Source organism: Chlamydotis macqueenii, chromosome 8 (genome assembly GCF_036417535.1).
Source record: "Chlamydotis macqueenii isolate bChlMac1 chromosome 8, bChlMac1.mat, whole genome shotgun sequence".
Lineage (NCBI taxonomy): Eukaryota > Metazoa > Chordata > Aves > Otidiformes > Otididae > Chlamydotis > Chlamydotis macqueenii.
This window is the reverse complement of record NC_141563.1, coordinates 26,952,227-26,978,368: the sequence shown is the minus strand read 5'-3', so window position 1 is coordinate 26,978,368 and position 26,142 is coordinate 26,952,227. Positions and strand designations below refer to the sequence as shown.

General features: G+C 58.7%; 3 protein-coding genes across 4 annotated transcripts in view; 1 reads left to right on the top strand and 2 right to left on the bottom strand.

Moving 5' to 3' along the window:
• Window positions 1–1,511: 1,511 nt before the first annotated feature.
• Window positions 1,512–8,200, bottom strand: ATP6V0B (ATPase H+ transporting V0 subunit b). Its single transcript, XM_086753842.1, has 8 exons — window positions 8,047–8,200; window positions 5,053–5,101; window positions 4,477–4,560; window positions 3,932–4,009; window positions 3,268–3,337; window positions 2,882–2,933; window positions 2,230–2,420; window positions 1,512–1,836 (listed from the first exon to the last, which is right to left on the bottom strand). The coding sequence occupies exons 1-8, from the start codon at window positions 8,111–8,113 to the stop codon at window positions 1,810–1,812; spliced, it is 618 nt and encodes a 205-aa protein (XP_086609968.1). The 5' UTR covers window positions 8,114–8,200; the 3' UTR covers window positions 1,512–1,809.
• Window positions 8,201–8,495: 295 nt separating this feature from the next.
• Window positions 8,496–11,083, top strand: DPH2 (diphthamide biosynthesis 2). Its single transcript, XM_086753406.1, has 6 exons — window positions 8,496–8,662; window positions 8,749–8,861; window positions 9,044–9,264; window positions 9,468–10,106; window positions 10,250–10,435; window positions 10,520–11,083. The coding sequence occupies exons 1-6, from the start codon at window positions 8,519–8,521 to the stop codon at window positions 10,648–10,650; spliced, it is 1,434 nt and encodes a 477-aa protein (XP_086609532.1). The 5' UTR covers window positions 8,496–8,518; the 3' UTR covers window positions 10,651–11,083.
• A 488-nt stretch (window positions 11,084–11,571) lies between these two features.
• Window positions 11,572–26,142, bottom strand: part of IPO13 (importin 13) — a 30,860-nt gene continuing 16,289 nt past the window's right edge. The window contains exons 5-20 of one of the 2 annotated variants that reach the window (XM_086753939.1): window positions 25,554–25,720; window positions 25,112–25,232; window positions 24,657–24,804; window positions 24,354–24,535; window positions 23,487–23,513; window positions 22,611–22,745; window positions 22,258–22,401; window positions 21,762–21,842; window positions 21,032–21,169; window positions 20,840–20,936; window positions 18,953–19,005; window positions 13,033–13,099; window positions 12,813–12,871; window positions 12,599–12,688; window positions 12,263–12,444; window positions 11,572–12,144 (exon numbers count right to left, since the gene is read on the bottom strand). In XM_086753939.1, coding sequence (XP_086610065.1) covers window positions 12,045–12,144; window positions 12,263–12,444; window positions 12,599–12,688; window positions 12,813–12,871; window positions 13,033–13,099; window positions 18,953–19,005; window positions 20,840–20,936; window positions 21,032–21,169; window positions 21,762–21,842; window positions 22,258–22,401; window positions 22,611–22,745; window positions 23,487–23,513; window positions 24,354–24,535; window positions 24,657–24,804; window positions 25,112–25,232; window positions 25,554–25,720 — 1,791 coding nt within the window. In that variant the 3' untranslated portion in view covers window positions 11,572–12,044. The remainder of the gene's footprint in view (window positions 12,145–12,262; window positions 12,445–12,598; window positions 12,689–12,812; window positions 12,872–13,032; window positions 13,100–18,952; window positions 19,006–20,839; window positions 20,937–21,031; window positions 21,170–21,761; window positions 21,843–22,257; window positions 22,402–22,610; window positions 22,746–23,486; window positions 23,514–24,353; window positions 24,536–24,656; window positions 24,805–25,111; window positions 25,233–25,553; window positions 25,721–26,142) is intronic. The other variant, XM_086753940.1, reaches the window with a different exon arrangement.

The following is a 26,142-nucleotide window of genomic DNA, read 5'->3' as shown; positions in this document are numbered from 1 at the left end:
CCCTGAAAGACAAGCGGGTGAGTCTTTCGAGACAGTTGGTAAACAGGAAGACTATTAATGCATAGAGCAGCTTCTCTACCACCAGCACAGGCTCTCCAACCCTAGGCATCTTCTTCCTGAAGGCAGCCCCACAAGTTTGGTGCAGGTCTGACAGGATGGCCCCGCAGCTCCCAAGGCCCTCAGACATCTGTGGCTCATAGCAGTGGCAATGCCGGGGGACGGGGTACAGCCCTCAGGCAGGATAGGTCAAATTCTGCCCACCCCTGACATCCTTTCTTCTGAGCAGGCAGGGCCCAGCTTGTGCCCCTGTCATTATGCAGGGCACACAGAGCTCCTGCCACAGCCTCCAGCCCCAGAGCAACCAGCACAGCTGGTGGGAGCAGTGTCTTGGTTTGCCCCAGCAGTCTTCCCACACCACAACCTGAGACACTGCTGTCCCAAACACAGGACAACAGGGAGCGGAGCTGGGAAACCTGGAGAGCTCAGAAAGGCTGTGCAGAGGCAGCTGCCCCAGTCCCAAAGGCAAAAGCCAGCAGACGTGAATGCTTCCCCAGCTCCAGCAGCCCCATTGCTGCCCCAGCCTGTTGCATCCAGGTGGGAAGAACGATGGGAAGCCCCAGGCGTGCATCTGCTCTGATGCAGCACTAACAGCACCAGGGGATGGACACTTCCCCTGTGAAGGTGTACTAGCAGCATAGCAGATGAGGGCCTTGCGTTGGATGCAGCAGACTGCAGAAGCATCGGCTCCAGGCTCTCTGCAGAGCAGAGGGAGGAGGACCTTGTTCTTCCCTTCCCCCAAGCAGCACAAGAGCTGCAGGCCCAGCTGTCCACAGCTGGCTTCCCCACGCTGTATTCACCGCAGCCAGGGAAAGGGGAGCAGAGCCAGCACGAAGCATCCCCACCCATGGGACATCTGCCAGAGCCCTCCAGGATGCAGGGGCACTGCAGACTGGAGAGCCCTGGCACACAGCAGCACCTGCCCAGGCAGCAGCACCCAGCCAAATCACAAAAGTGACCTGCTGGCTGGAGAACAGCCCTGGAAGGGGCAAAAGCTTTGCTTCTCTGCCCTTCTGGTGCTCCCCAGCTGCACAATGGGGCTATGGACACTGTGTACGCTCCCTCTGCTCTAAACGGCCTGGATGATAGCCGAAAGGCCCAAACCAGCTTGGGCCTGTGCCTCCAGCATGCCTTGCACAGGGCAGTGCCAGTGCTGGTGGGAGCCTGGCAGAGGCAGTGCAGAGCTGCCTGCCACCTGCTCCAGCAGCCTCCTACCTGCTCTGGGCAGCACAGCAGAGCTCTGTGTTCCCACAGCCCAGAGAGGGAGGCCTCTTGCAGGCGGAGCAGGCAGCAGTGTTAAACCCCCACAGGGAGGACAGCACCAGGCTCCTGGAGCTGGGCAGGGACTTTGCCAGAGGCACACAGGAGAATCTTCAAGCAGGGGTCAGCCCAAATCAGCACTTGCTCTCTGCAAGCCTCCCCGGCACACGCAGGGCAGAGGAAGAGCTGCATCCTTGGACGAGAACCATATTTATTTCACAGACACAGAATTGCACTGGTGGTCGATTCTACACACACCGGGGACACGCAGCAGCAGGGCCCCACGGGCTGGGCCAGGCTGCCAGGGGCAGAATTCACACAGAGAAATTTGTTTCTTCTGAGGAGCCGATCGATCAGCGGGATGGGGCTCTACACAATCGGGCTCCTGCTCCCGCCGCCGGGCAGCTCCCGCCCCACTCAAGGATAGAAACATTAAATAAATATATACAGCACCTCTTGGGGCGGGCTGGAACAGGCTGGGTGGGACAGGGCTCAGTTGCCCATTTTTACTTTAGATGTCTAGAAAGAAAGAAAAGAGGTTAGGCTGTGCCCTACAAACCCCAGCCCAGCACCCCAGTCCCACCCAAGCACCCTGTGACCTCCAGACAGCTTATCAGCCCCACTGATAAGACAAGAGCATCATACAGAGTGCACCCAAGGTGCACTTGTCACCCTCACTGTCACCCTCGGTGACAGGTGCTCAGAGGGGACCATCGAAGAGTTCACATTGCTGCAAACAGACATGGTATGCTGTGGGGAGAGCTGTGCCACCCCAAACTTTGTGAGCAGCCTCTCCATCCCAATGCAGAGGATTGTGCTGGAGCACAGGTGTGTCTCCTGGGAGCTGAAGAGCACCCAGGGTGACAGGCACCTTATGCTCACATAAGCCTGGTGGTCCCAGGAGGCAGGTACCTGCAGGATAGCAACGATGACTCCAAACAGCCCTATGGCACTGCCAAAGATCTCCACGATCAGGATCTTGACAAAGAGGCTGGCGTTCTGAGCATCAGCCAGGGCAGCCCCACTGCCCACAATGCCCACACAGACCCCGCAGAAGAGATTGCACAACCCCACGGTCAGGCCAGCCCCGAACATGGAGAAACCTGTGAGAGAGGAACACTGCAAGTAACCCCCTTCCACCTGCACCCAGGGCATGCTGCAGCAGCTCTGCCTTGAGGTGACAGAATACCCAGAGCTGCCCAACACCAGCAGGATCCTCCTGTCTGGGGAGCAGGACTGCTCCAGGGTGCACCCCTGCTCCTGGAGCGCCAGGCCAGCAGGCGACAGCAATCTGCTGCCACCCGAGCGAGAAGCGGTGCTGCCACTGGGCAGCACAGCCCACCTGGGTGCAGGACATCAAGAAGGTAACTAAAAAGCCACTTTTTGGCAGAAGAGACACACATCCTTCATGACACCTGCAGCAGGCCACAGGCCAGGTGAGCCGGCTGCTGCAGGTGTCTGCAGCCCTGTTCTCTACGGTGCAGGACAGAGGGTGCAGCAGGAGGTGGCTGTCAGGGTGTGGCAATGCTCATAGCCACAGTGCCAGGGACTGAGCAGTCCTTACCTGCGTGGTAGTTCCTTGCTCCAATTGTCTCTGGGGTGACTGCAGAGAAAGGCTGAGAGAAAGCACATGGCCTGGGTTAGTGGCAAGTCCATGGCCTCTGGGTGAGGTACCTGTCCCCGATATAGCATGAGGGAGCCACATTTTGGCCACAGCTGGCCCTGACTCCATGTCCCTGGGCGGCTTCATGACACCCGCCTTGTGTGTACTCCCCAAACCCACTCTTCAGCGTGGACAAGGGTCACCACACAGACCACCAGCCCAGGAGCTCCCAGACCCACAACAGCATCCAAAGTCCCCACAGGGCCACCGCTCACAACACTGGCCCATGCCCAGCCCCACCGTGGAGCTGGCACAAGGGTGGCAGGGCAGCCCAGGTCCTCCCGTACCTCAGCCATGTTACTGATGACAATTGCCATGATGATCCCATAGATGGCCACAGCCTCGCAGAAAATGATGCTGTGGGAGAAAAGCAAAGTCTCATCGCGGTGTCCCAGGCTCTGCCCCATCTTGAGCAGCCTTTGCCACTTCGCAACCAGGCAGCCTCCACAGCCATATCTGAGCCTGCCCCACTACTGCTGGGGGCAAAAAGGCAGCCCAACCCACCCGTTGCTTTCCTCTCAAACAAGGGAGAGCTGCCAAACACGCAGGCTGGGTGCCGGGTGTGCTGTGCCACCCGAGTAAGCTGTGATGGCCCTGTGGGAAGGAGGCCCAGGGAGCCCTGCCCTCCGCCAGCCCCTTTCTGCTCCTTCAGGGAAGGGCCGTGCAAGGTTTGGCCAGGGGAAGCCTCGCCTGGGTCAGGAAGTGTGATCGCAGGGTGTTTGTTTTGAACACACTGGGCTCATTCACTGCATGATCTCACACAGTGACTCTTCAAAGCAGCACTCCGGCTCCTTTAGGGCTCTTTGTTTTGAAAGCAAACAGCATCAGCAGCTCAGCAAGGAGCAGTCTGCCAGCAGCACCCAGCCAGAGACAGGACAGGAGCCTCTGCACCAGGCTGGGACCTGCCCTGCTCGGGCACAGCGTGAGCACTAACTCCAGCTCTGTGCTTACCTGACCAGGTTCTTGGTTTTGATCCGAGGGGCTTTGACTCCACCGCCGATGATGCTGGAGCCCGTGATGTAAATCCCCCTGTGGCAGACAAGGGTGGTTGGTGGAGGGTCTGGCACTCGCTGAAGGATTCAATAGGGAAACCAGGATCTTCCAGCTGAGCAAAGAATCGGGCGTGCAGCTGGGGGACACTGCGGACTAGGCCTGTCCACCTCCAGCGTACAAGTGGTCCCAAGCTGCACCACCCACATCAGCAGAACTGCTGGGGCACAAGAGCTACCACTGCATGGCCTGGGCTCAGGGGCACGGCTTCCAGAGAGGCAGGGACATCCCTGCTTCTCCACTGCCATCGCAGCCCACAAGGTGGACTGCCCAGAAACTCCCCAGGAGCCCAGCAACCTGGCCCCACTGCTGCGGTGACCCACGCAGCCCCACAGTCCTGCACGCACATGCTGTTCTGCCCTTGCCCTGCCATGGGGAAACCGCTGTGTATACACAGCTACCAAGGTGGGACAGCAGCAGCCTGCTGAAGAGCCAGCCCCACTCACCAGGCAGCTCCCACCACGGACAGGGAGATGGCCAGGCCAATGCCCAGGTTGGACCACATAAAGGGGGAGGTCTCCGTCAGGAACCTGGAGAGGAAGAAGTGCTCCAAGTTAGCACACAGGCTGGTTCCCTCCAGTCATGGTGAACAGCCCTGCAACAGGTACCCTCCACCCCACCATGCAGCCCAAAATGGTTGGGTACTGCCAGACAGTGGGACAAGAGAGCCTCTCTGTGCCAGCCAGCAACCCAGAACCCTCACCCATGTGGGCCAAGATCTTCCTCCAAAACTCTCACTGTGAAGAGGAAGCCTTGGAGAGAGGGTGTGCTGGGACAGAGGTGGGAAGGGTAGTGATGGCTGCACCAAAACCACGTATGGAGCCAGCCACAGGTACACGTGGGCTGCATCTATCCCACCTCATGGGGAGCAGAGGCCCCCTGCTCACTGTAGCTCTTGCTCGCCTGCGACGCAGTGACCACTGCCTGTTGCTCAAAAGCAAGCGCTGTTCCCTGCAGGCACTGCCAACACTCCCCACCTCCTCACACAGCCCCGAGGATGCCAGTATTTAGAGGGAACTCACCAGGCCACATCGAAGCGGAAGCCCAGGTCAAATATCGTGTAGCAGATCCCTGGAAAGCAAGAGAACCTTCAGACAGGCACCAGCCACCAGCATGGTGCTGCCATTTCCTCTCCCACCTGCAGAGCCCCGGGGCACAGGCCCAGGAGCACAGCACAGTACGCAGGAGGGTTACTGCAAAGACTGGCTCTCACATGTAGAGCTGTGGGGCAGGGTGCCTCCCCCAAAGACCAGCCCCAGTGATCCCAGCACTCCCACATCAGTGCACGACAGAGACAGACCAGACCCGCAATACTCCCAGACCCCAGTCTTTGTTCAGAAGAGGATTGCTGTGGTTGTTGCACCCATTTTCTGTCCTCTGACCTTAATGAGTGTCCACAGGCCACATTGGCCAGTAGGGACCCAAGGGCAACCCACAGCCCTGTGCCCCAGCACAGTCTCCACCCACATCACCCAATGGCTCAGCCCTGCTGGAGACCCATGGCACTGGGTGACCAGGTGTGAGCACTTTTCTCACAGGAGGGGTGAGAGGAGCGAGGCTGTGCCCTGACTGACCATCACATGCTGCTCCATCCTACCAGGGTCTAGGCTGCTACCCAGGAACCTGTCAACACCAGAAGCTGCAGCTGCCCCCCAGAACACCCCTTTCCAAGCCTGTGGGTGTTTAAGATGTGCCTGCTGTCCTCAGTGTTTCCTCTCCTATGAAAAATAAGAGCCAGGAGATGCACCCAGCAGCCCTGAACAGCCCAAGCACACACAGCAGTGCTCACACCAAAACCCTGCTCGGCTCTGAGCTTGTGAGCGGGAAACATGGCTACAGATCAGAAAAGACACCTGCTCTCTGCGTGGCTCACAGCGTGCAACTGGAAAAAAGAGAGGGTGACTGAGCCTGAATGAACAGATAAGCACAGGCAGCACAGCACTGTCTGCTCACACCAGATAAAGAGGGTGAAGGAATGGCTCTACCTTTGCTGACCAGAGTTAGCGCCTGTGTGACACAACCCTACGTGTGGCCAGGAAAAGAGGAAATGGGACACTTCTGAAATGCTTAAAAGCAGCAAAGAGGTCACTGCATGTGTCTTGCTGCTCCTTGCCCTCCAGAGTCTCACCCTGGAGGCGGGACAGGCAAACCAGCGACGTGCCCGACAGCAATACAGGAGCAGGGCCGCATGCCCCAGGTTGGAGAAGCCTTCCCCTGCCCATAGCCAAGAGCTGAGGACAGCTCATCCCATGGCAGAACCTGGGCGCTGCAGCGTAGGGAGACCTGCCAGCCTCCCAGCAGGGCCATCCCTATCGTCCCTGTGTGCTAAAACGCGCCACACGCGACCCGAGGCTCAGCACACTGTGCACCACATACAAGCACTGGCAGGCAAGCAGGCTCCGAAACGGGAAGCGGTAACGCTGGTCACTCCTCCTGCCTACAGAATCGCGGTGCCCCCCTCCCTGCAGCGACACACACAAATGGAGAAACGGTGCCACCATCATCAGGGAGTGCAGAAGGAGGCTGCACCCCAGTCCACATGCCTGGTGACCTTCAGGGATGATCTCTACCGTGACAGGCCCAGTCAGTCTGGGACTTGTGTTTTGATATTGCTGCTTGGCTGGCAGAGCAGGAACTGAACCCAGCCAGTCCCAACTGCCCCACACCCCAGAAGCAGTAAAGAAGAGCTACAACCAGCTCAGGGCAGATCCTTTAGGCACCTTCCATCTCTTCAAGAGCGGGTGTAGCCTTGGATTAATATACAAAAGAAACAGGGTGAAGGATGCTTTCCTGTGAGCTCTGACTCCCAGCCCTGCAGCCAGAAGGGCAGAAAAGAGCCAGGGCAGCAAGAGCACCAAAGCAGGACTCAGGACAAGCAGAGAAAGCACAAAGAGGCACCACCACAATGCTGAGCAGAGCTAGACCACTTCCTGCTCACTCCTTCCCTGAAAAGGGATTGCAACAGGGTAGGGGAAGTTAAAAAGCATCTGGGCTCAGCTTGCCAACATTTTCCGACAGTCTCAAGTTCGCAGTGTACGTCTGCGCTGCTGTGAGCTGCATGATTCAGAGAGCTCAGGAAGGCAGTCCTGGGCCCAGCACTGGGTTCACCAGGCCCTGGAAACACGAGGGAGTGAGACACTCTCAGCTTCTGACTTGGTTTTCCCCCTCACCCAAACACCGAGGCAGGAGCCAAGGTCTCCTCAGCCTCCGCTTGGCTCGTGGTCACTTCACTCTGCACTGAAAGAGGAAATAACCTGCAGCAAAATCTTCCCGCTAGCCCTTGGAGTCACCCCCTTTCCAGGATGCATTAAATCCATCCTCAGTGCTGCTGAGGCCAACGCCATTGTCAGCAGAGCCTGGGCTGCCACAAGCTACAACACAGCCATGCACTAGCTCTGCAATCATCTGGATAACCTTGCACATTTCCTTACGCTGCCACAGCTTTGCAAAGCAAGAGGGTCATCTTAGTCCAGGAGACATCAGCCGTCACAGCCTGAAAAGCCAGGCACCTGCCTTTACCTCCCTGGATCTGCTGAACCCAAACACAACCCTTGACTGCCACCAGCACCTTTCCTTTCTCGCACACACAGAGAAGCAAATCAACCGCTCAAGGCAGACGGGCTCAGAGCACCAAAAGGCAGCTGGCAGTTACACGGTGCTGCCGGGGGCCTGTCCAGGGCGACGTCCAGACTGAGGAGCCCCACAGCGGTGCTGCCGCTGCCACGGCCACGGGCCGGCCCTCCTGCCACCGGGGGACTGACAACCCTGCACCCCCTCGACCCCCGCCTTCCTTTTCCAGGCCACAGCAACCCCCCCAGCCCCTCTCCGGCGCAGCCGGCAGGGACACGAGCCCGAAGTACTGCTGCGGTCTCTCCTCACGCCCAGAGTACATTCCTGCCCCACGGCCCGGCCCTGTCCGCGACCCACGGCCCAGCCCCCCAGCCCGGCCCCGTCCGTGAACCCCGTCCGTGACCCACGGCCCAGTCCCCCAGCCCGGCCCCCGCGCCGGCGCTGACCGACGCCCAGCAGCGTGGTCCAGAAGGCGATGCCGAGCCCCGAGTACAGCAGCGCGAGCCCCGTCATGGCGGCGGCTCCCCGGGACGGGACGGGACGGAGCGCAGCGCAGCGGGCCGGCCGGGCGCGAGCGCGTCACCTGACCGGCGCACGACACGTGAACGGAACCGCAGCGGGCCAGCGGAAAGGGAGTGACGCCACCGCCTCCATCACCCCCGCTGATTGGCTGCCCGGCCTGACAGCCTCGAGAGAACTACAGAGACCAGAATGCACCGCAGAGAGCGACTCTTTCCATTGGCTGCTCTTCCCCTCGCCGCCCTGCCGTGAAGGGCCATAGGCTCCGATCCGTCAGGGGCGGAATTTCCGGGAATGGGGAGGACGGTGCCGAGTTCTCATTGGCCGGCTCCGCGCCTCAGCCCGGAAACGGGTGTAGGGTTCTCGCGTGGCGGGCATGATCCCCGACCCCGCGGCGCCATGGCAACGGCCTTCAGCAGCGACGGGGAGGCCGCGCTGCGGCGGGAGCTGGGCCCGGCGGCGGTGGCACCGCGAGGGGACATCGACGGCTTCTACGAGATGGGCCGGGCCGCCGCCTTCGTGCGGGACGGCGGGTTCCGCAAGGTGAGCGGGGCCGCGCGTGGAGCGGGGTCGGGGGTTGCGGGCCGCCCCTCCCCGGTGCCTCACCCTCCGTCGTCCCCCTCCCGCAGGTCGCCCTCCAGTTCCCCGACGAGCTCCTGCCGGACGCGGCGGCGGTGGCCGCCCGGATGGAGGCGACGACCGGGGCCCAGATGTACGTCCTGGGAGACACCACGTACGGCAGGTTGGTGCGCGGCCCCGGCGGGGGGGAGCGTCCCGAGGGTCCTCCACGGGAGGGAACGGGGCTGCTCGTCCCCTGCCTGACAGGGCCGAGGGCCGGAGCCGCCCGGGCTGGGGATAAGGGTGCCAGAGAGGACGAAGAGCTCGGTGGTGCAGAGCCCATCTGACACTGGGTCCTCCCTGCAGCTGCTGTGTGGACGAAGTGGCCGCCGAGCACGCGGGTGCCGAGGCAGTGCTGCACTACGGCCCGGCCTGCCTCAGCCCCTGCAGACAGCTCCCGGTGCTGCACATCTTCGGGCAGCAGCCCGTGGACATCGGACGTTGTGCAAAGGCCTTCCAGGAGTTCTACCCCGACCGGCAGAGCCATGTGGTGGTGCTAAGTGATGTGGTCTATGCACACGCGATGGGTGAGTGCTCTGGGGGAGGGAGGGGGTTTCTGGCACTGCTCTGAGCTTTGCAGAGCTGCCAGGGAGAGAAGCAGGAGCAAGCAGGCAGTCCCCAGACACTGTCAGCCTTGATCTCTGTCCTCTTCTCACCCCTCATCTGCTCCCTCACCTTCTGCAGGTCAGGTCTGTGACCATGTTTTGTTCTCACTCCTCTCTCCCTCCAGGTGAGCTGGAGCAGCAGTTGTGCCCCAAGTATCCCAATATAGTTTTCTCGAGGGTGGTGTGCGGGGACCCTCCTGGACCCGTACTGCCCGGGGAGGTGCGGCAGTTTGGTCGCCAGTTCTCGGTGGAGGCACCAGGAGGGCTGCAGGACTGCGCCATGTTCTACGTGGGAGCCGAGGGCCTGACCCTCACTAGCTTCATGCTGACCTGGAACTGCTGCCCCTTCAGCTCCTTTGATCCCACCACTGGCTGCGGCCGTCGCGAGACCCTCAATGTTAACCGGGCCCTGATGCGTCGCCTCTACCTGGTGGAACGGGCCCGGGATGCCCGGGTGGTGGGCATCCTGGTGGGCACCCTTGGTGTGGCGGGCTACCTGACTGTGCTGCAGCACCTCCGTGAGCTTCTGCGCCGGGCCGGCAAGCGCAGCTACACTCTGGCCGTGGGGAAGCCGAACCCCGCCAAGCTGGCCAACTTCCTGGAGGTGGACATCTTCGTCCTGGTGGCCTGTGCTCAGAACTCCCTGCTGGATTCCAGTGACTTCTACCGGCCCATTGTGACCCCATATGAGCTGGAGCTGGCCTGTAACCCGGCCCGTGAATGGACAGGGAACTACCTCACTGACTTCCGAGACCTGCTGCCAGGTAACAGCTGGAATCCAGCTGCCCAGCACCCTCCTGGAGCGCATCCTGCCCTGCTCCGTGGCCTGGAGGTCACGGTTGCCCCGGCTCTGTGCCAGCCAGAGGACAGACATGAGCATCAGGCTAATGTTACCGTTTCCTGGCAGGTGCATGTGCACACATGGAGCTCCCACCAGCCATCCCTGCAGCAGAGGCTGTTCCCGACATCTCGCTGATCACAGGGGAGATGCGTGCTGCCCGCCTCTGCGACCCCCCGGCCTCCCAGCTGCCCCCCAGCACTGCCTTGGCCTGCAGGGATGAGATGCGGGCTCTCACGGAGATCAGCCCTGCTGGTTTGTGATTCGGTTTTGTGGTGGGGCTGAGCCCCAGTGCTGCCTCCCTGCTCCCAGTAACAATTCCCTTTCTCTCTCCTCCAGCCTCCTTCCTGGAGTCCCGCAGCTGGCGGGGCCTGGAGCAGCAGCTGGGGCAGACACCTGTCTCCAAGGCTGTGCAAGGCCGGCGAGGGATTGCCATTGCCTACGAGGACGAGGGGCGTGAGCAACCCTGATTCGGCAGCAGTATCGGCACCCAGCCAGGAGCAGGCAGTGTGCGGGGGTCCAGGTGTCACCTGTCACCGTGTGTTGGACCCATGAGAGTGCCATGAGGGTCTGGACATGCCACCAGCTGGCCCTACACTGGATGCAGCCTTGGGTCAGTAGTACTGTGGTGGAACAGGAGTTGAATGCGTGTTTGGGGATCCCCGTGGCACCCCGGGGCTCGCAGCCAGGGCAGCAGTGAGGCCAGGAGAAGCACTTGGCCCAGACCTGGCCTCTGAGGGCTCCCCAGTCCAGGGCAGCTTTGGCCCTGCGTGGAAAGGTCACAGTTTCACACGGACTGACAGCACCAGGGCTCGTATGGGCTACTGCTGCTAACTAAAGCTGAACTGAAAAGGACTTGTGAGTGAATCGTCTTTGAGAATAAAAAATGGGCTGAGGAGCACAGACTGGTGTGATACCAGGTATCCCAGATTGAAAACACAGATCTGGTGCCGCTTGGGGAAAGCGGGCCTGTGTGTCAGCTAAAACCAGCCTGAGAACAGAAAACCAGAACTGGGACCCTCAGAAAATAAAGTACGTTTGCAGGCTGTGCTGGGGAGAGGGCTCCGAGCATGAGCAAGCCCCTCGCCTGCTCTGAGGGACAGGACTGGGGCTGCGCACGTACCGTGCTGCAGGGAGGACCCCACATTCCGTGGGGATGGGGTCTGGCCCCTCTCGTGTGGGGCAGGACCTTTTGTGCTCCATGAGCTGCTCCATGCTGGGCAGGAGAACATGGTGAGCAGGGAGGGAATGGTTTTTGCCATCTCTCTTGCAGCCAGGGGGTACAGGAGGCTTTGAGACACCCCAGTGTTGATTTAACTTCCTTTGCTGGGCCCTTCCTCAGAGGCAAGGGGCAGGCCAAGTCTGGAACAGCAATAATGACAGCCACAACATAGAAATATTCTTAATATAATTAGGTGCAGGGCCTCCCCCCTCCCAACCACACACGTACAAATGAGCAGGGGGTGAGCCCCCCTGCACCGAGCCAGCCACTGCTGTGGGCACAGGGGCAGCCTCCCTGCCGTGGGGCATGGGCACCCATGGGGAAGTGCTGGGGACGGGCCAGTAGCCCAGGCACGGGGCAGCCCACGCTGGGGCAGTCCTGCCCAGGCTTCACCCCTCCTCCCGCCGCCTCCTGCAGCCGGCACTCCCATCCCCTGCGAGGGGAGAGCATGCTGGGGAAAACAAAGATGCTGACACCGAGATGCGGCCACCAAATCTAGCTGAGGAGCGTCCCGAGTGGGTTAATTCTAGGTGGAGGGTTATTCTACGAGAGCCGTACTGCAGCAGGGCGGGGAGGATAGGGGGGGCTTCCTTGTGGGAAAGAGCTGGTCTGGGCAAATTGTCCGCGGTCCTGGCCAGGTGCTCAGTAGTCTGCTGTGTACTCTGTGCCATGCAGCCCTCGGCACAGGAGGGTGAACTCCTTCACCATCTCCTTCACTCGCCGCTTGTTCACACGCTCTCTGCTAAGACAGAGGGAGGGGACAACCATGAAGCAGGAGGGACGCACCAGGCCATGCCGGGGGGAGGAGGTCATTCCCACCGCACGTGGGGCACAGCCACCCCAGGGAGGGGTGCACGAACCTGAGGATCTGCTGGCTGAAAGTCTCCTTCTGCTCGGGGCTGACACGGGCGGAGGGAAAGCCATCCTGCTGCATGGCCTCCTTGATCCAGATGCTCAGGTAGCTGAAGCAGTGCTTGTTCAAGGCAAAGAGGATTTCTGCGAAGTGATCCATGAGGCTACGGGAAGCCTGGCCACCAACGCCCTGCCACAAAGCAGACAGATCCTGCTGAGCCCCCAGTGTCACCCTGCCTGCACCCACCCAAACTGCTGGGTTCTCTGCCCCTGGCTCCGCAGGGGTGCTGCTCAGAACAGAGCCCAAAGCTGCCTGGGGAGCCTGCAGTCCCGGCGTCTCTCACCTCCAGCACTGCCTGCAGCAGCACTTTGCCGTTCTCATGCACGACCTGTCCCACCGGGGCGATCTCTCCGCAGCGGGGCAGCAGCTCGGTCTGCAACACACAGCCCGGCCCGCTCAGTGCCAGAGCAGGCTCCATGCCACAGCACCCTTACCCAACCTGCAGTGCCCCCTGCGCTCCCAGCTCTTAGGGGGCTGTGTGATACCACAATACTCACAAAAAAGCCACAGGATGCTTTGACTGTTGGGGCCTCAGGGAACTTGAGTGAGAGGACACCTGTGGGCAGAAATAGCTCAGGTTAGCAGCCAGAAACCCCACACCCCCTCCCAAATCAGCCCTGTGGTCTCCAGCCCCTGGCTGGTCTGCGCCCAGCTCCACAGGAGGAGCAGGCTGGCTTCTCCGGAGAGGGATTCGGAGCACGTGCCCATGGTACTCACCACACTGAAACACTGCTTTGACATCCAGGTTGCTACACAGGAAGAGGTCCGGCTTTCTTTTCAGAGCCTGTAAGGCACACAGACAGGGAGCATGAACCCAGTGCTGCGGCGGCAGCCAGGAAGCCTCCGAGGAACCCAGTGCCCCAGACAGCCTCTGCCTGGGCACACACTTACCTGGGCACACCCACAGCAAATGGCAGAGTCACACAGTACAGCAGGAAACCATCACTTCCCCCCCCAAGAAAAGGTCACTCAAACATCCAGGCAGTTTGCTATGCTTGGGGACCGCCGACCCCAAGACCTGAGGATAGATGCCATGGTGGCGTATGCACAAAGACTTCGGACACAGAGACAGGACAGAGGGTTCCCGTCCCACCAGAGCAAGCCAGGCAGTGGCAGCGCCCCCGTGACAAGGGCAGCCATGCGGGGCTCAGCAGACATCAGCCACTTCTGTGCTTTGCTCCTCTCCTCTTGAAGATGCTGGCATCCCTGGGGTCACAGCAACTGGTTCAAGCAGTAACCCCAGACTGGACCAGCAGCTCACTCTGCTTGGGCTCCAGGGCACAGATGACAATGAGATGCCAAACTTGCTTGGCAGTTCCTGAGCAGCAAGTCTGAGATCAGAAAAGCTTTGGTTTTGTTTTTGTGGTTTTTTTTTTTCCCTGCCAGACGGTGATCCCACCAGCCTCTGTGGGAGTCAGGAACAGCTGTTGGGGACACCTTGAGCTATGGCACCTCATGCAGTGGCCTACACCTCCCCTGTGCTGGCACTGGGCAGTTACTGAACAGAAATGTTTCAGCCTGCACCTTCCACTCCATGGGAAGGGTTTCTGCCCTGCCACAGCGAGCCCTGCTACATAGGGCAGCCACGTCCACGCCCTGAACACCATGACACTGTGCCCACTGCTGCAGGCCAGCACTGGGGATGGCAGCCACACCTCCTGCCCTGCTGTCACTGAGACACTGGGGACAGCAGCCACAGCACTGGAGTGGTCCTGCTCTGTGCCTGGAGCTCAGAGAACGGGATACCAGGGCAAGCAGTCCTTGAGCTGGGCTGTGCGCAGAGCCACTGCTGTCCTCCAAGCCTGCTCCTGGGGATGAAAGCAGGGACAGCTTTCAGCCAGCAGCGCCCAGGACACATGGCCAACTGCCCACAGCCATCGGGTCTACTTGGAGCAAAATGGACTTATTTCCCACCCCTTCTTCTCCAGGGAAAGCCCTTGGCCATCTGCCCAGTGCAGAGAACATATGCTGGAGACAAAGAAGCTGAGGAGCAGGTTTCAGGGTTACCCCATCTCTTTTCTGACCCTTTGTATCACACACTGCAAGAGAGGACTCAGGCATCACTGTACCTGGTGGAGATGGTACAGTCGCAGGGACCTGCTTCCCTGCTAGATACAAGCAGAGACCTTCACGGGGGGGATCGGGGCCACGTCATACCTGTGTGTGTATATACAGACTGTGCACCATCCCTCCTGACATGCTAGCGCCAACACCAGAACACTAGCTCGTGGCTGGGCAATGTTTTAAACACACATCCACTCACGGTGGCTGTTGCTGTCTAGTCAGTCCCATACTGGACAAACACTTGCAAGAAACTTTGTTGTTTCAGCCTACCCCCACCAGGATCCTGGTGTGGGGTCCAGAGCGGTGACCACAGGCCTCTCCCCCAGCAGCATGCTGCTCGAGCGCAGCTGGCTCCAGTGATACCACCCAGCTGCAGGTTCCTCTACCCTGCCCGTCCAAGGGTAGGGTAGAGCTTTAACCTGAATCCTGCATGCTGCAAGACTGTTCAGCTGGCACAAGAGTCTCCCAACGTGCTCAGGTTGCCACCTACCTGCAGGGTGCTTCTCCTAGCCAAACCAGTCCCGTGGCAGACAGAGCCCCCCACGCTCTTCTGCAGACTCGCTGCAGCATCTGCTCTTCACTCTGTCAGTGCCATGGGGGGAAGCATGCCAGTACTGGGAGGGCTCCTTCCCATGGGACTCCTCCACCAAAGCAGCACAGAGCACAAGCCCAATTCGGACACATGTGTGCACGTCTAATGTAAAAACAGATGCTTTTTACTCCCATGAGATGAGGCCCTGTGGAGCTAGGATTAGCAGGCAGCACCAGGTAGATCCACCTATTCTTTCCCAGCACCAGGAACCCTGCTCCAGCTCTGGAGACATCTTACTGCCAGCCCATCCTCCTCATCTCCTGCCAGAGCAACTCTGCTCACATGTTCTGGGTTGAGGACGGGTCTTTAAATACTTTCAAACATCCCCCTACATCCTCTGCTGCAGCAGCCACTCCAGAGGTGGGCACTGGCTCGCCAGCAAGGGGAGTTGGGCAGGCTGGCACAGAAAGGATGTCGGGTTCTTCTCCACAGAAGTTGGGAGACCTCCACACAGGTTTTCAGAGCAGGCTCTTCTATGCCTCGCTCTTCAGAGGCAGGCAGGCACGGAAAGGACACCGAACCCCACTCCTCTAGCAGACAGGACAGTCAGGGGCTGCGCAGCCAGTTCCTGCAGATCTCCAGAACACACAGATCAAGCCCTTGTGTCCAGCACCACCACCTTTTCCCAGAACATACACCTGGCAGAGCAGAACCTTCAGCTTTGGAAAGGGCACGTGAGCTTGGACCAGGGAGGAGCTGTCAGCCCCTGCCCACTGAGGAGAGGGGATGCCGAGCCCATGTCCTCCACAGGGCTCTACAGCTCTGGCTGGAGCAAGTGGAGAGCTCAAGGACTGCTGCATGCAGCCTGGACCAGCCCAAGAAGGGAGGGATGCTCTGCACCGTTCTCAGCGCACAGCGGAGGCTGAGGACAGATCTCACTGCAAAGAGCGCAGGCGCTGCTCCGTGAAGCCTTAGTAAAGTAACCAGCAGACTGGTTACTTTATACTTAGCTTTGAGTCGTAACAATAACTCCAGGTTCTCCAACATCTGTAAGACATTTGGTTTAAGCCAGCATGCTCTCGTGATCAGCCAGCCATCATCAAGAGCGGACTGCCAATTAACACGGTGCCAAAACGATCCGCCACACCAACTGGGCAGTCCCGTGGGCTGCAAGCAATCCCAAATAAATACACTGCAAAGTCAATGGAAATCCTGTCACACAGAGAGATGGCTCCCAGTGAGCTGGTGACAGAGCGCTGATGTGCAGGTATCAGGAGGTAGGAGCTGCTTCTGAGTTATCAGAAGGTAGAGAGTACCTGCTGCAGAGGACAAAGACACTGCCTGCAAGGAGACACCAGACAAATTTGAAACAGGGAAGGTGATATTTTCATCAAGGAGATCAATCACAGGAGCAGATGGTCAGGGAAATGGGAAAGTCTCCACCTTGACACACTCTTGGGTCCAAACTCGCAGCCGCTCTGGAAGATGCGTTACTTCACCAAGGGCTCCACAGGCTGGGATGAAAACACAGCCCCCACTACATAAAAACTGGATCTGAAGAGATCGCAGTTCTCTCTGACTTTAATCCTTGGATTTACAAATGCTCAACAGCACCACTGCAGAGCATGGTTCTCTGGAAGTGGACAGGCTGGACCCATCTCTGCCATCAGACAGCTTTTGAAGGCCTGAGAGCAAGGAGCCAAGCAGGGACAGCAAAGCCATTTCTTGATGGCTTTCAAAGCACCCTGCCAGATCATCAGTCTGGGAGGAGGGGCAGGCCAAGGAAGAGGAGGAAACCTTGAAACAAGTCCTACGCGTGAGGCAAGAGGACGGGGATGGGATCCTTTGGTCTCTGTGGGGTTGCTGGAATAAAAAGCCCAGGAAAACACCAGGTCTTGAGTGGGCAGTGGTGGGCTGGCAGCATGATGTCAGATGTCTTGCAGTGATCCAAGATGGAGCAGCCATGGAGGTAGGAGCCTGTGAGCTGCTCCTGCAGCAGGGCCTTCGAAGGATGCAGGCTGTCCAGAGACTGGCACACTGGAGACCAGGCCAGCTGCCCTAGCACTGCCTGCAGATCCTGCCCGGGAGGGCAGCGTGTAACAGCTTCCCAGCAACCGGAATGGGCGGTGTTTGCTCTCACAGCACACCCCATGGAAGTGCAGCACAGTTGCACTTTTCTCTCCAAAAGAGCACAAATGTGCCGTGTCCAGACACAGAGAAGGACCCCAGGCCAGAAACAAACTCAGCACTTTCCAAAGAAACAACAAATAGCCTTGGAAGAGTCTCGCAGGGTCACCTAGTGCCCTACCCCCCAGCAGGATCACCTGCCCTCAAAGAGCAGAGGGCTTGTTGAGTCTATTCAAGCCCTCTATGTGACAGCAGCTCCCCTGGTGACCTTCCAGTGCTTCCCCGTGCTCTTAGAAAGATGACCTGGATCCCTTTCCATTATTTCCTCCCATTACTGTTTGTCCCACTCGAGAAGAACAGAAAAGAAGGGTTTTTACCTACAACTAGGACATTACCTTTTACAGACTCCCAGACTCATGCAGCAACTCAGGCTCCCATCAGCCTTTCCCTCTCACCATGTGTACAAGGTGGTCATCTTCCCAGATACTTTCCTCTGTGTGCTCTGGTCTGTATCTATAGAAATGTTGTGCCCCAAACTGGGCGCAGTGCTTGAGCAGAGGTCCTGCCAGCAGTGAGTGGCTGGGGATGACACATCCATGAACCTCACGCAAGGTCCCCATTTACCATCCTCCCACTACATTCAAAATCCCCATTAAAAGGTCACAGCTTCCAAAAACCAGCACTGGCAAAAGCTGTGAGTGCTTTCTGATAACCGTGATTGTGTTACATCTTTCAAGATGAAAAGCAGGGAAGAAAATGATGCAATATGGCTTGTGAGATGTGATGGGTCTCAGTGGGATCTGAGCATCAAGGTGAGACCCCTGAGGAGCAGACACTGCCCGGGAGGTTGAGATGCAGCCCCCTCACCCGCTCCATCCCACAAGACCCATGCCTGGGCTGAGGAGCTGTCGGAGGGGGCTGACGGCTTCATACCCAGACATACCAGGCACCCTTCCCAGACTGCCGGCAAGGGCAGGATGGCCACACCTCTGGCAGCTGCCTGGGTGGGTGTTCCTACACAGCCACTGTGGCAGCATGCATGGTTAAAGGTCTCACCATTATATAAACGAAGCAGAAAGCAACTTTGCCGGCCCTTCGTCACCACCGCTCCACCCTCTGGGTAGGTGCCAGAGACTTATCTCCAGCAGAGGCACTGAATGCATCAAGGACACCAGGGCTTCTCCCTCCAGGGCCACGGCAGGCTGAGGAGCACAGGTGAGCTCCCAACAGGTGTATATACACACACAGCGTAGCACTGGCCCCGCCTGCCCGCTGCCAGCGGCGACATGAGTGCCAGCCCCAGGAGCCAGCCCGCGGCCCCCACCACACCGATGCAAACCGTCCCCGCGCACCACCGAGCCAGTGGCCAGCACAGGAGCTGCCACGATCCCGAGAGGCTGCCGGGGCGGGAGGCAGCATGGCATCCTGGCAGGTCCAGATGCCATCACAAGCACGTTTCTCAGAGCCAAGCCCCAGCAGCTGCCTGCCACCGTGGGCAGGAGCTTCCTCCCACCAGCCTGGGGCCAGGCAGCCAGCTCAGCCCGTCCCCACTCCAGAGGACCCATTGCAGGGCAGGTAAACAGGTCAGAAAACATCCACTTAATGCTCTAATTTGTCTGTCACCCAAGGGTGATGGCGGCAGCAGCCCCAAGCGCCCTGCGCCGGCTTCGGCAAGGCGAAGGGGTGGCAGCTGGAGGGTGGCCTGCAGAGGAGGGCAGTGCCCTGGGGATGGTGCGAACCCAGAACTAAAGGAGAATGTTTTGTTTTCAACTTCCACGGAAACAGATGGAGAAACTCGATATTCAACTAAAAGGAAAAAAACGTTGTCAACAGAAAGCTAAAAATAGGTTTAAATTGAATTAAAAAGAGAAAGAGAGAGAACAGAAAGTGAATGAATAAGAAACTAAAACACACCTGTGCCAGGAGTTGCATAAATGAATCAACAATATCAGGATGATCCCTGGGCCCTAAAATATAATAAAGATGTAACTTAAGAGAAAAATCATACAAACAGCAACTCAACATCATATAGTTATGTGATACAGAAAGAATTTACAAGTGAAAACAGGAGTGTAAGGGAGGAGGGGTGTGTGGGGAAGGGGATGGGCAACATGAGCAGCTTGAAGCAAGTTAAAGAAACAAAACATACAAAAAATCATGAAACTTGGAGAACCCAAGAACAGAAAGAAACTGCAAAGGAAAGGGTCTGAAGCCCCAGGCTCTCCAGCTAGCACCTGGGCGCTGCAGAGCCAAGGAGGAGATCTTCGTGTCCTTGGGGAGGAAAAGGAGGAGGAGCACGGGCTAGCTGGGCACCATCTCCACAGGGAGAATTAGAGCTTTTGCATTGTGGGGACTGAGCGGGTGTCTTCAGAGCACCATTTGGTCCTGGAAGATAACTGCAAGTGAACGACAACCCCTCAGCAAACGCTTGACAGGCCCGGCTGGGCTCAGGCGTGCACATGCTTCTCACCAGCACCAGCTGCTCAGGAGCCCCTGGCACAGTCACCCTCCCACCCTGTTCCCAGATGCTCTCCGAAACCCAAGTCCAGGACCCTCCAGCATCCTCCTGGGAGAGAGCAGCTCAGTGCCAGAGATCTCCATGCCAGCACCACTCGCCCTACCTTGGCATCTGATTGCACAGATGTGTCTTGGCCCCTGTGGGGTCAGTTGTCCCCCCTCTCCTGCTGCCCGTGGGCTCAGCAGAAGGGGCTTGCCCTGCTCAGGGCCAGCCACCCACTGAAGGGGACCCACCGGGTGAGTGAGAGCACACAGTCCTGGGCACACGGCGAGCTGGATGGCCACTTGCCTGAGCAAAGCTCGCGTCCAAGCGTTGGCACAGCTCAGGCTCTGTCCCCTCCCCTTTCCTCCTGCAGACACTGCTGCTGCTGCGCCCTCCCCAGGCGCCGAGTCAAGAGGCTTTCAGCACAGACGCATCCACCGCCGCTTGCAGAAGCGGGGACCTGAACTCTGGGTAAGCCCGGCTTGCCTGCCCCTGACCCCAGTGACACCTCAGCACAGTGGGATTTTCTTGGACCGTGGTGTGATGATGAAGCATGGGTCCCCACACCCCCACCCCCTGACCCTAGAGAGCTCTGAGCCTTCTGCTGGGGGACAGCATCACCCTACCCAGCACCCAGCTGTAAGCAAAGGACAAGACCCCTTGGGGACTGCATACAGAGGTGCTGAAGGAACAGAGCCAGCAGCTCCAAGGTACATTTGTCCCTGTCACGGGGCAAGTCACCAAGAGGCTGAGGGGAGCCATGGTGCAGAGGAGCCTGTCCTAACCCCATTTTCTCTTTGTAGGGTGGGCAGCAAGTCGAAGAGGGGCCCCTGCCAGCATCCTCAGCACCACAGCAGTGACTTGGTGGTCTGCAGTGACTCTGAAAAGGTCGTTTCCCAGATGTTCACACACACATCCTCCTGCTCATGCAGGACCTTGATTCCTGGCCACTACAGGCAGCGCTGGCCCCCAGAAGAGTCCCAGGATCTCCCAGGGAGCACAGCTTCCCTGCCAAGCAGGACTGGAGCTCCGGCTCAACCCCTTTAGCACACAACGCTCAGCCCTGCTGCAGAAGAGGAGCTGCCACGGCACTCCAGAGTCTTGCCTGGAGTTTCCTGCTTCTGCTGCCCTGCAGGGAAGGTACCCACCTTCCAGGGGTTGGGATGAATCCAAGAAACAGAGATGGCCCCATTAGCTTAGCTAGGAGTGAAAACAGCCATTCCTGGTAAGACGCCTCCAGACTCCATGCATGCAACAGCCTGACAACAGCCCCAGTGCGAAGAAGGGTTAATCCCACGTACCTTGCTGGAAGAGGGTCAGCGTGACTGAGGTAACGAGCAAGAAGAGAGCCTTGATGGGAGGGAAGTGGGCAGGCTCATGGGCAAAGATGTGAACCAGCTGCAAGAGAGAGAAGGACTGAAGCTGCTGCCAGCCCTGCATATCCCCAGCTTCCCTGGGGAGCGGCAGCCCCAGCCCCGAAAACGGCTCCGTACCTGCCGGGTAAGGTCGATGGCAGAGGCCTGGGGGATGGTGCTGTACATCTGCCCCAGCATCTCACACAGCTGAGGCACCATGGGGGCAAAATCGTCCAGGAGGGTCTTCACAGACTTCTCAAAGATGGCACAGACGGACTGCAGGAGAAGAGGGACCGCATGAGCAATGGGCGTCTGGAGACCTCACCTGCGGGGTAGGGCTTCACAGATGGGTCCCAAGGGAGGGAAGAGGTGGCAATGAAAACAGGGACCAGCCAGGCAGAGAGTTCAGATCTGCTCTGGTACTGGTGCCCTGCCCTGCAGCACAGGATGTTCCCAGAGACTGGGAAACACCTTTCCCACTGGAGCAGGAAGGCTCCTGGAGGGCCAGGGGGAAGAGTGGTTGGTGGGATGCTGCACCTGGGGCATGACTGAACTGAGCGAACAGGGAAACACCAGATGACACAGTTACAGGTCAGAGCAGAAGTATTCCCATAGGAAACACAGGTTTGGTAGACCCTCATCTCCGATCTCCCTGCTCATAGCAGGGCTTCTGTAACTGGAGAGGAGCAGAGCTGATGGGGGCACAAGATGGACAAGAATGGCCAGATGCTGCTGTTGATAGCAAGCATCACTGGTCCAGACAACCCAGCAAGACATCCCTCTTAAAAGGCATCACCCAGAGTCTGCCCTTTGCTATCCCCAGTTCAGGTCAACAAGGACAGGCAATACACAGGAGCAGCCTGGTTACCTCCACCACCTGGGCATCATTCAACCACTTGCTGAGAACCTTCTGTATGAGCTGGAAGACTTGCTGCAGAACCACCACCACCTGTAAGGAACGAGATGGACTGAAGAGAATTGGCCACCACAGCACCAAAGAGGGAAGATTCAAGACTAAGCAGTGACTGGACTCAAACCTTCAGGCGCTACTGCCTCCTCCACCCTCCAAAGCCGGGCAGCTTTGTTCCCTGTGGAAGCAGCCTGGCACAGTTCATAGCTGGCAGGCAGGGCCCAGGCTGCCACCCAGAGCAGGAGCCAGCCAAGAGGGATCGCGCAGGTCACCTCTGCCCACCTCAGGAGCAGTGGGATGAGCTGAAGGGTTTGTTTTAGCTGGAATGCACCAGCACTATCCTCTTCATGGTACACGCTGCATTCCCCATTAATCACTCTCTCCTGGCATCAGCAGTCAATGCGAGGCTTTGGCCAGGCTGTGGCAAAGAGCATTGAGCTACTGCCATACTCACTGGGTTGGGTCCTTGCTGCGCTGGCAGCTTCTTAACTTCAGTGCTTTCGTGGTCATCATCGTGGTGGCTGATGTCTAGGGTGGTGAACAAGTTGGAGAGCAGGCCCAGGATGTGGATGATGGCCAGCTTGTTGGAGGGATTGGGCTGCCAGGGAAAATAAAGCCAAAGAGTGACATAGACCACACTGCTCAAACACAGTTGTGCCTTTCGGATGCTGAGAAACCAGGACTACAGGGAAAGTGCCAGAGAGGTGTTCCCTGCACTCTCCTAAGCCCACATTCAAGAGCACAGCCCCAGGGCTACAGCCAACAGGAGAAGCCACTTGTGGATGGAGGCAGCATGAGGGGACTCACCGGTTCGTCAGCCAGCTTTTCCAGCTGCTGGATGTAGGGGGTGATCAGGGAGTGCAGGTTCTTCAGGATCTCCTCCACTTGCAGCGCAGAGAGCAGGAAACCAAGAGCCTGCATCAGCCACATGCACTGGCTCGTCTGGGACACAGAGGAGACACAATGGGACAGGTCACTGCCCAGCCTCCAGCCCTACAGCACACATGCTAGCTAAGACAGCTGCCAGGGGCCCAGCCAGGACCCCAGCACGCTGCAGCTCCTGCGCTGCTCTATCTGGGTCACTCTAGGTGCATCTCATTGCAGAGAGGGGAGCAGCTCCCTGCCAGCATGGCAGAACCTAGGGAACAGGCGCTCTGCCACCAGCACTCCTGGCCTCTTCCCAGCAACCTGCCAAGGGAAGACCAGTTGGTGCCCAGAGATCTCCATGCTGGCACCACTCGCCCTACCCTGGCACACCATCCCTTGCACAGACCTGTCTCAGGCCCTGTGGGGTCAAGTTTTCCACCCCGTCCTGGTCGCAGGCACAGCCTGAGCTCTGTCCCAACACTTATCTCCCTCCTTTTTCCTCCTGAAGATACATCTGCTGTCACAGCATCCTTGGACTTGGAGGGACTGGGAACTGCTACAGTTAAGTCTCCCTGGGGGCTTCCCTCTCTATGGGGACATACCCCCCCAGCAAGACACCAGCCCACTGGGGGTGGGAGCCGGCAGCACGGCGAGAGGCAGCCAGCAGATACTCCTGGCCCCGCACATGATGGCTGCAGCACTGAGCTCTCCTCCAGAGACAGCCCAGCTCATGACAGTGTCCCTCCTGTTGAGCATGACTAAAGGGTGGGAGGGGGCAAGCAGAACCAGCCAGAGGTGTGAGCCAGCCCCTCTTACCTTGTGAATCTGCTTCATCAACACCTCCTGCCAAAGGGAAGGGGAGAGAAAGAGAAGGGTGAGTGCTGCAGAAAGCCCCTTCCCTTCCAGGAGGCAGGACTGACACAGGAGGTCAAGACATCCAAAACCACTGTGTCCAAAACCACTTGTGCAGACAAGCAGCATACACTCCCCACAACCTGCTGCAGGCACAGAACAAAATCCTCATCCCCTGGTAAGCTCTTCCCCAAGCCACCCCCTCAGCCACTCAGGAAGGGGAGCCCCTGGCTTGGATGGGCTCTGCCAGGGCTTCCTTACTGCAGATGATGTCCCCCAGACTTATCCCCTCCACCAGCCCCTCTCTGCTCCCATGCACGCCCTGGCAGCTCCCCCAAGCCCAGCCCTCCTCCTAGTGCCTTGGGACTCCGAGTCCCATCTGCCCTAAAACTTGAGAGCCAAAAAAGACCACGGGACAACCTGCTCCGGCACTGCAGGGACTGGCTCGGTCGCCACTGAACACCAGGATGCTCTCCAAGATGCTCAGCAGTGGCACCAGCTGCCTGGCAGGCGCAGAGCTGGCAGGATGCCACTCTGAACAAGGCAAACAAAATCCCGGGGGGAAAGAAGGATGGATGCCCAAGTGCAACCTCAGCAGACCCCTTGGCAGTCATGTTTGCCACTGCCTGCCATTTCTGTACTCGCAGCAGGACAGAACGCCTGCCACCTGAGTCTACTGGCCTAGGAACAGGACAGACAAGTTCCCCATGCCAAGCAAGATGCCCAGAGCTGCTGCTTTGCATCCCCGTGCCCTGATCCATGCAGAGGAAAGGGTGTGCACAGAGCACACCCCAGGTCACTATCACGTGTCCATCTGCCTCCAGCTCCTACCTGTGACACGGCGACAATGTTGGCAGCATAGGGCGGCAGGTCGTACTTGCACTCCCGGCAGATCTTCTTCAGGGTGGAGACGCTGGAGATGGAGAGCTCAGGGTTGCCCAAGGCCTGGAGCACCAGCGGCAGCACGTTGTTAATCATGACGGGGTGATCAGCCAGCCACTCTGACAGAGCCCCTGCACACACAGATGGGATCAGACCGCAGGACTGCGCTGCGGGTTCTTGCTCCCTGCATCCTGGTGTTCTCAGAGGGACTTCCCCTCCCCAGCCCAGCCTGCGCGCAAGCAAAGGCCTCACCGATGGTGAACATGACGGTGTCGGCAAGCTGCACGTTGCTGATGCTGATCCGGGGAATGAGGCCAATCAGCCCTGGCACCACGTCAGAGTAGTTCACGTCTATGGTCTCAGCGATGGACTGGAAACCGTAGAGCAAAGCCTCCGTGTGCTGCCAGGGTGGGAGAGGCACTGTCAGAGCCATGCACTGACCCCTGATGCTCAGCCCACTCCCAGGAAAGTGCTTAGACCCTTCCCCAGTGGCTGAGGATCTGGTCCCTGGGCAGTGTTAAGGACAGGGAGGCAGAAGACAACTTGTTCCTCCTCCCAACAGAATCCCAGAGAGCCCACATGTGTGCTGGCAAGGTGGTCATGTTCCTCGCCTCTATCATGTCCCTTTGCTCTCAACACCCCGTGGCAAGGACAGGTCCCTGAGGGGCTCTTAGCCATCAGCTTGGCACCTGGGTCCTCTGGCTCACCTGCCACGTGGATGGCTGCTCCGTGTTGGTCAGGAGACGTCCCAGTTTGTCATAGAGGCTGCTCAAGAGCTCAGCACCCAGCATCTCGTACACGTACATTAGCGTGTCAGAGATGTCCACCCTGCAGAAAACAGAGAAGGTCTCCAAATGCTGTCCCCATCCCCTGTAGAGTGCTCCACGCACAGACACGTTACTTCCCCACCTGCACCAGGACACTGCCCCAACCCCACACGCAGTGCTCGCAGGGCTTCCTAGGCAGGGCGAGTGGTGCCATGCCAAAACACCAGCTCATTTCCATATCACCACCACAGCCAAAACAGCTCTTGGTGGAAGGAATCTTGTCCATGTCCCTCCTTAGGTCTCCCCAAGGTGCTCAGGCTCCAGGGAGGCAGGATGCTGCCTGCACCCTTGTCTGCCTGACGAGCAAACCTCCCAGCTGTACCTGTATATCCGAAACTGCTCCTTCTCATCTGAAGACCAGAAGCCGTATTCCTCATCGGAGGGGAACTGAGCTTTGTGCAGCAGTACATCCACCAGCTGGAAGTAGACAGGCCTGTAGACCTGCTGGTACACCGCCTGCTTGTCCGGCTCGAAGGAGAGGATGTCGTCCTGGCAGCAGGAGGAGGAACACATCAGGTGTTGCAGGGGAAAGAAAACTGAGCCAGCACACCCACTGCACGGGTGGCTCAGGACCATCTCCCAGGGCTGGTGGGACCTGTCACACCTTGGAGGTTGCATTTCCAGCTCCCCAAGATCCAACTGATGCTGAACCCTTCTGCAGCGGGAGCATTATCTGGAGCCAAGATGAGAGAAGCCCCAGCAGCCAGGTGGACGCTTGGGCATTTGAGGACAGCATGGTTACAGCAGGGTGGCACTGCCCTGCCCTGTCCTAGCCTCAGAAGCACGCCTGCATCATGAGCACACATGGCTCAGATCCCCGTGAGGCAGGCTGGAACGGGTGCCTGGGGAGCACAACACACTCCTGCCTGCACCCGTATGCTCAGGCCCATCCAGAGAAGCACGGAGAGGAG

Excerpts from the sequence above, each read along its gene's own strand:
- ATP6V0B (XM_086753842.1), bottom strand. The coding sequence starts at position 8,113 with ATGACGGGGCTCGCGCTGCTGTACTCGGGGCTCGGCATCGCCTTCTGG. Across the intron at positions 5,102-8,046 it reads GACCACGCTGCTGGGCGTCG|GGATCTGCTACACGATATTT; the intron begins GTCAGCGCCGGC and ends CTTGCTTTCCAG. Across the intron at positions 3,338-3,931 it reads AAAACCAAGAACCTGGTCAG|CATCATTTTCTGCGAGGCTG; the intron begins GTAAGCACAGAG and ends TTTCTCCCACAG.
- DPH2 (XM_086753406.1), top strand. The coding sequence starts at position 8,519 with ATGGCAACGGCCTTCAGCAGCGACGGGGAGGCCGCGCTGCGGCGGGAG. Across the intron at positions 8,663-8,748 it reads GGGACGGCGGGTTCCGCAAG|GTCGCCCTCCAGTTCCCCGA; the intron begins GTGAGCGGGGCC and ends CCCCTCCCGCAG. Across the intron at positions 9,265-9,467 it reads GGTCTATGCACACGCGATGG|GTGAGCTGGAGCAGCAGTTG; the intron begins GTGAGTGCTCTG and ends CTCTCCCTCCAG.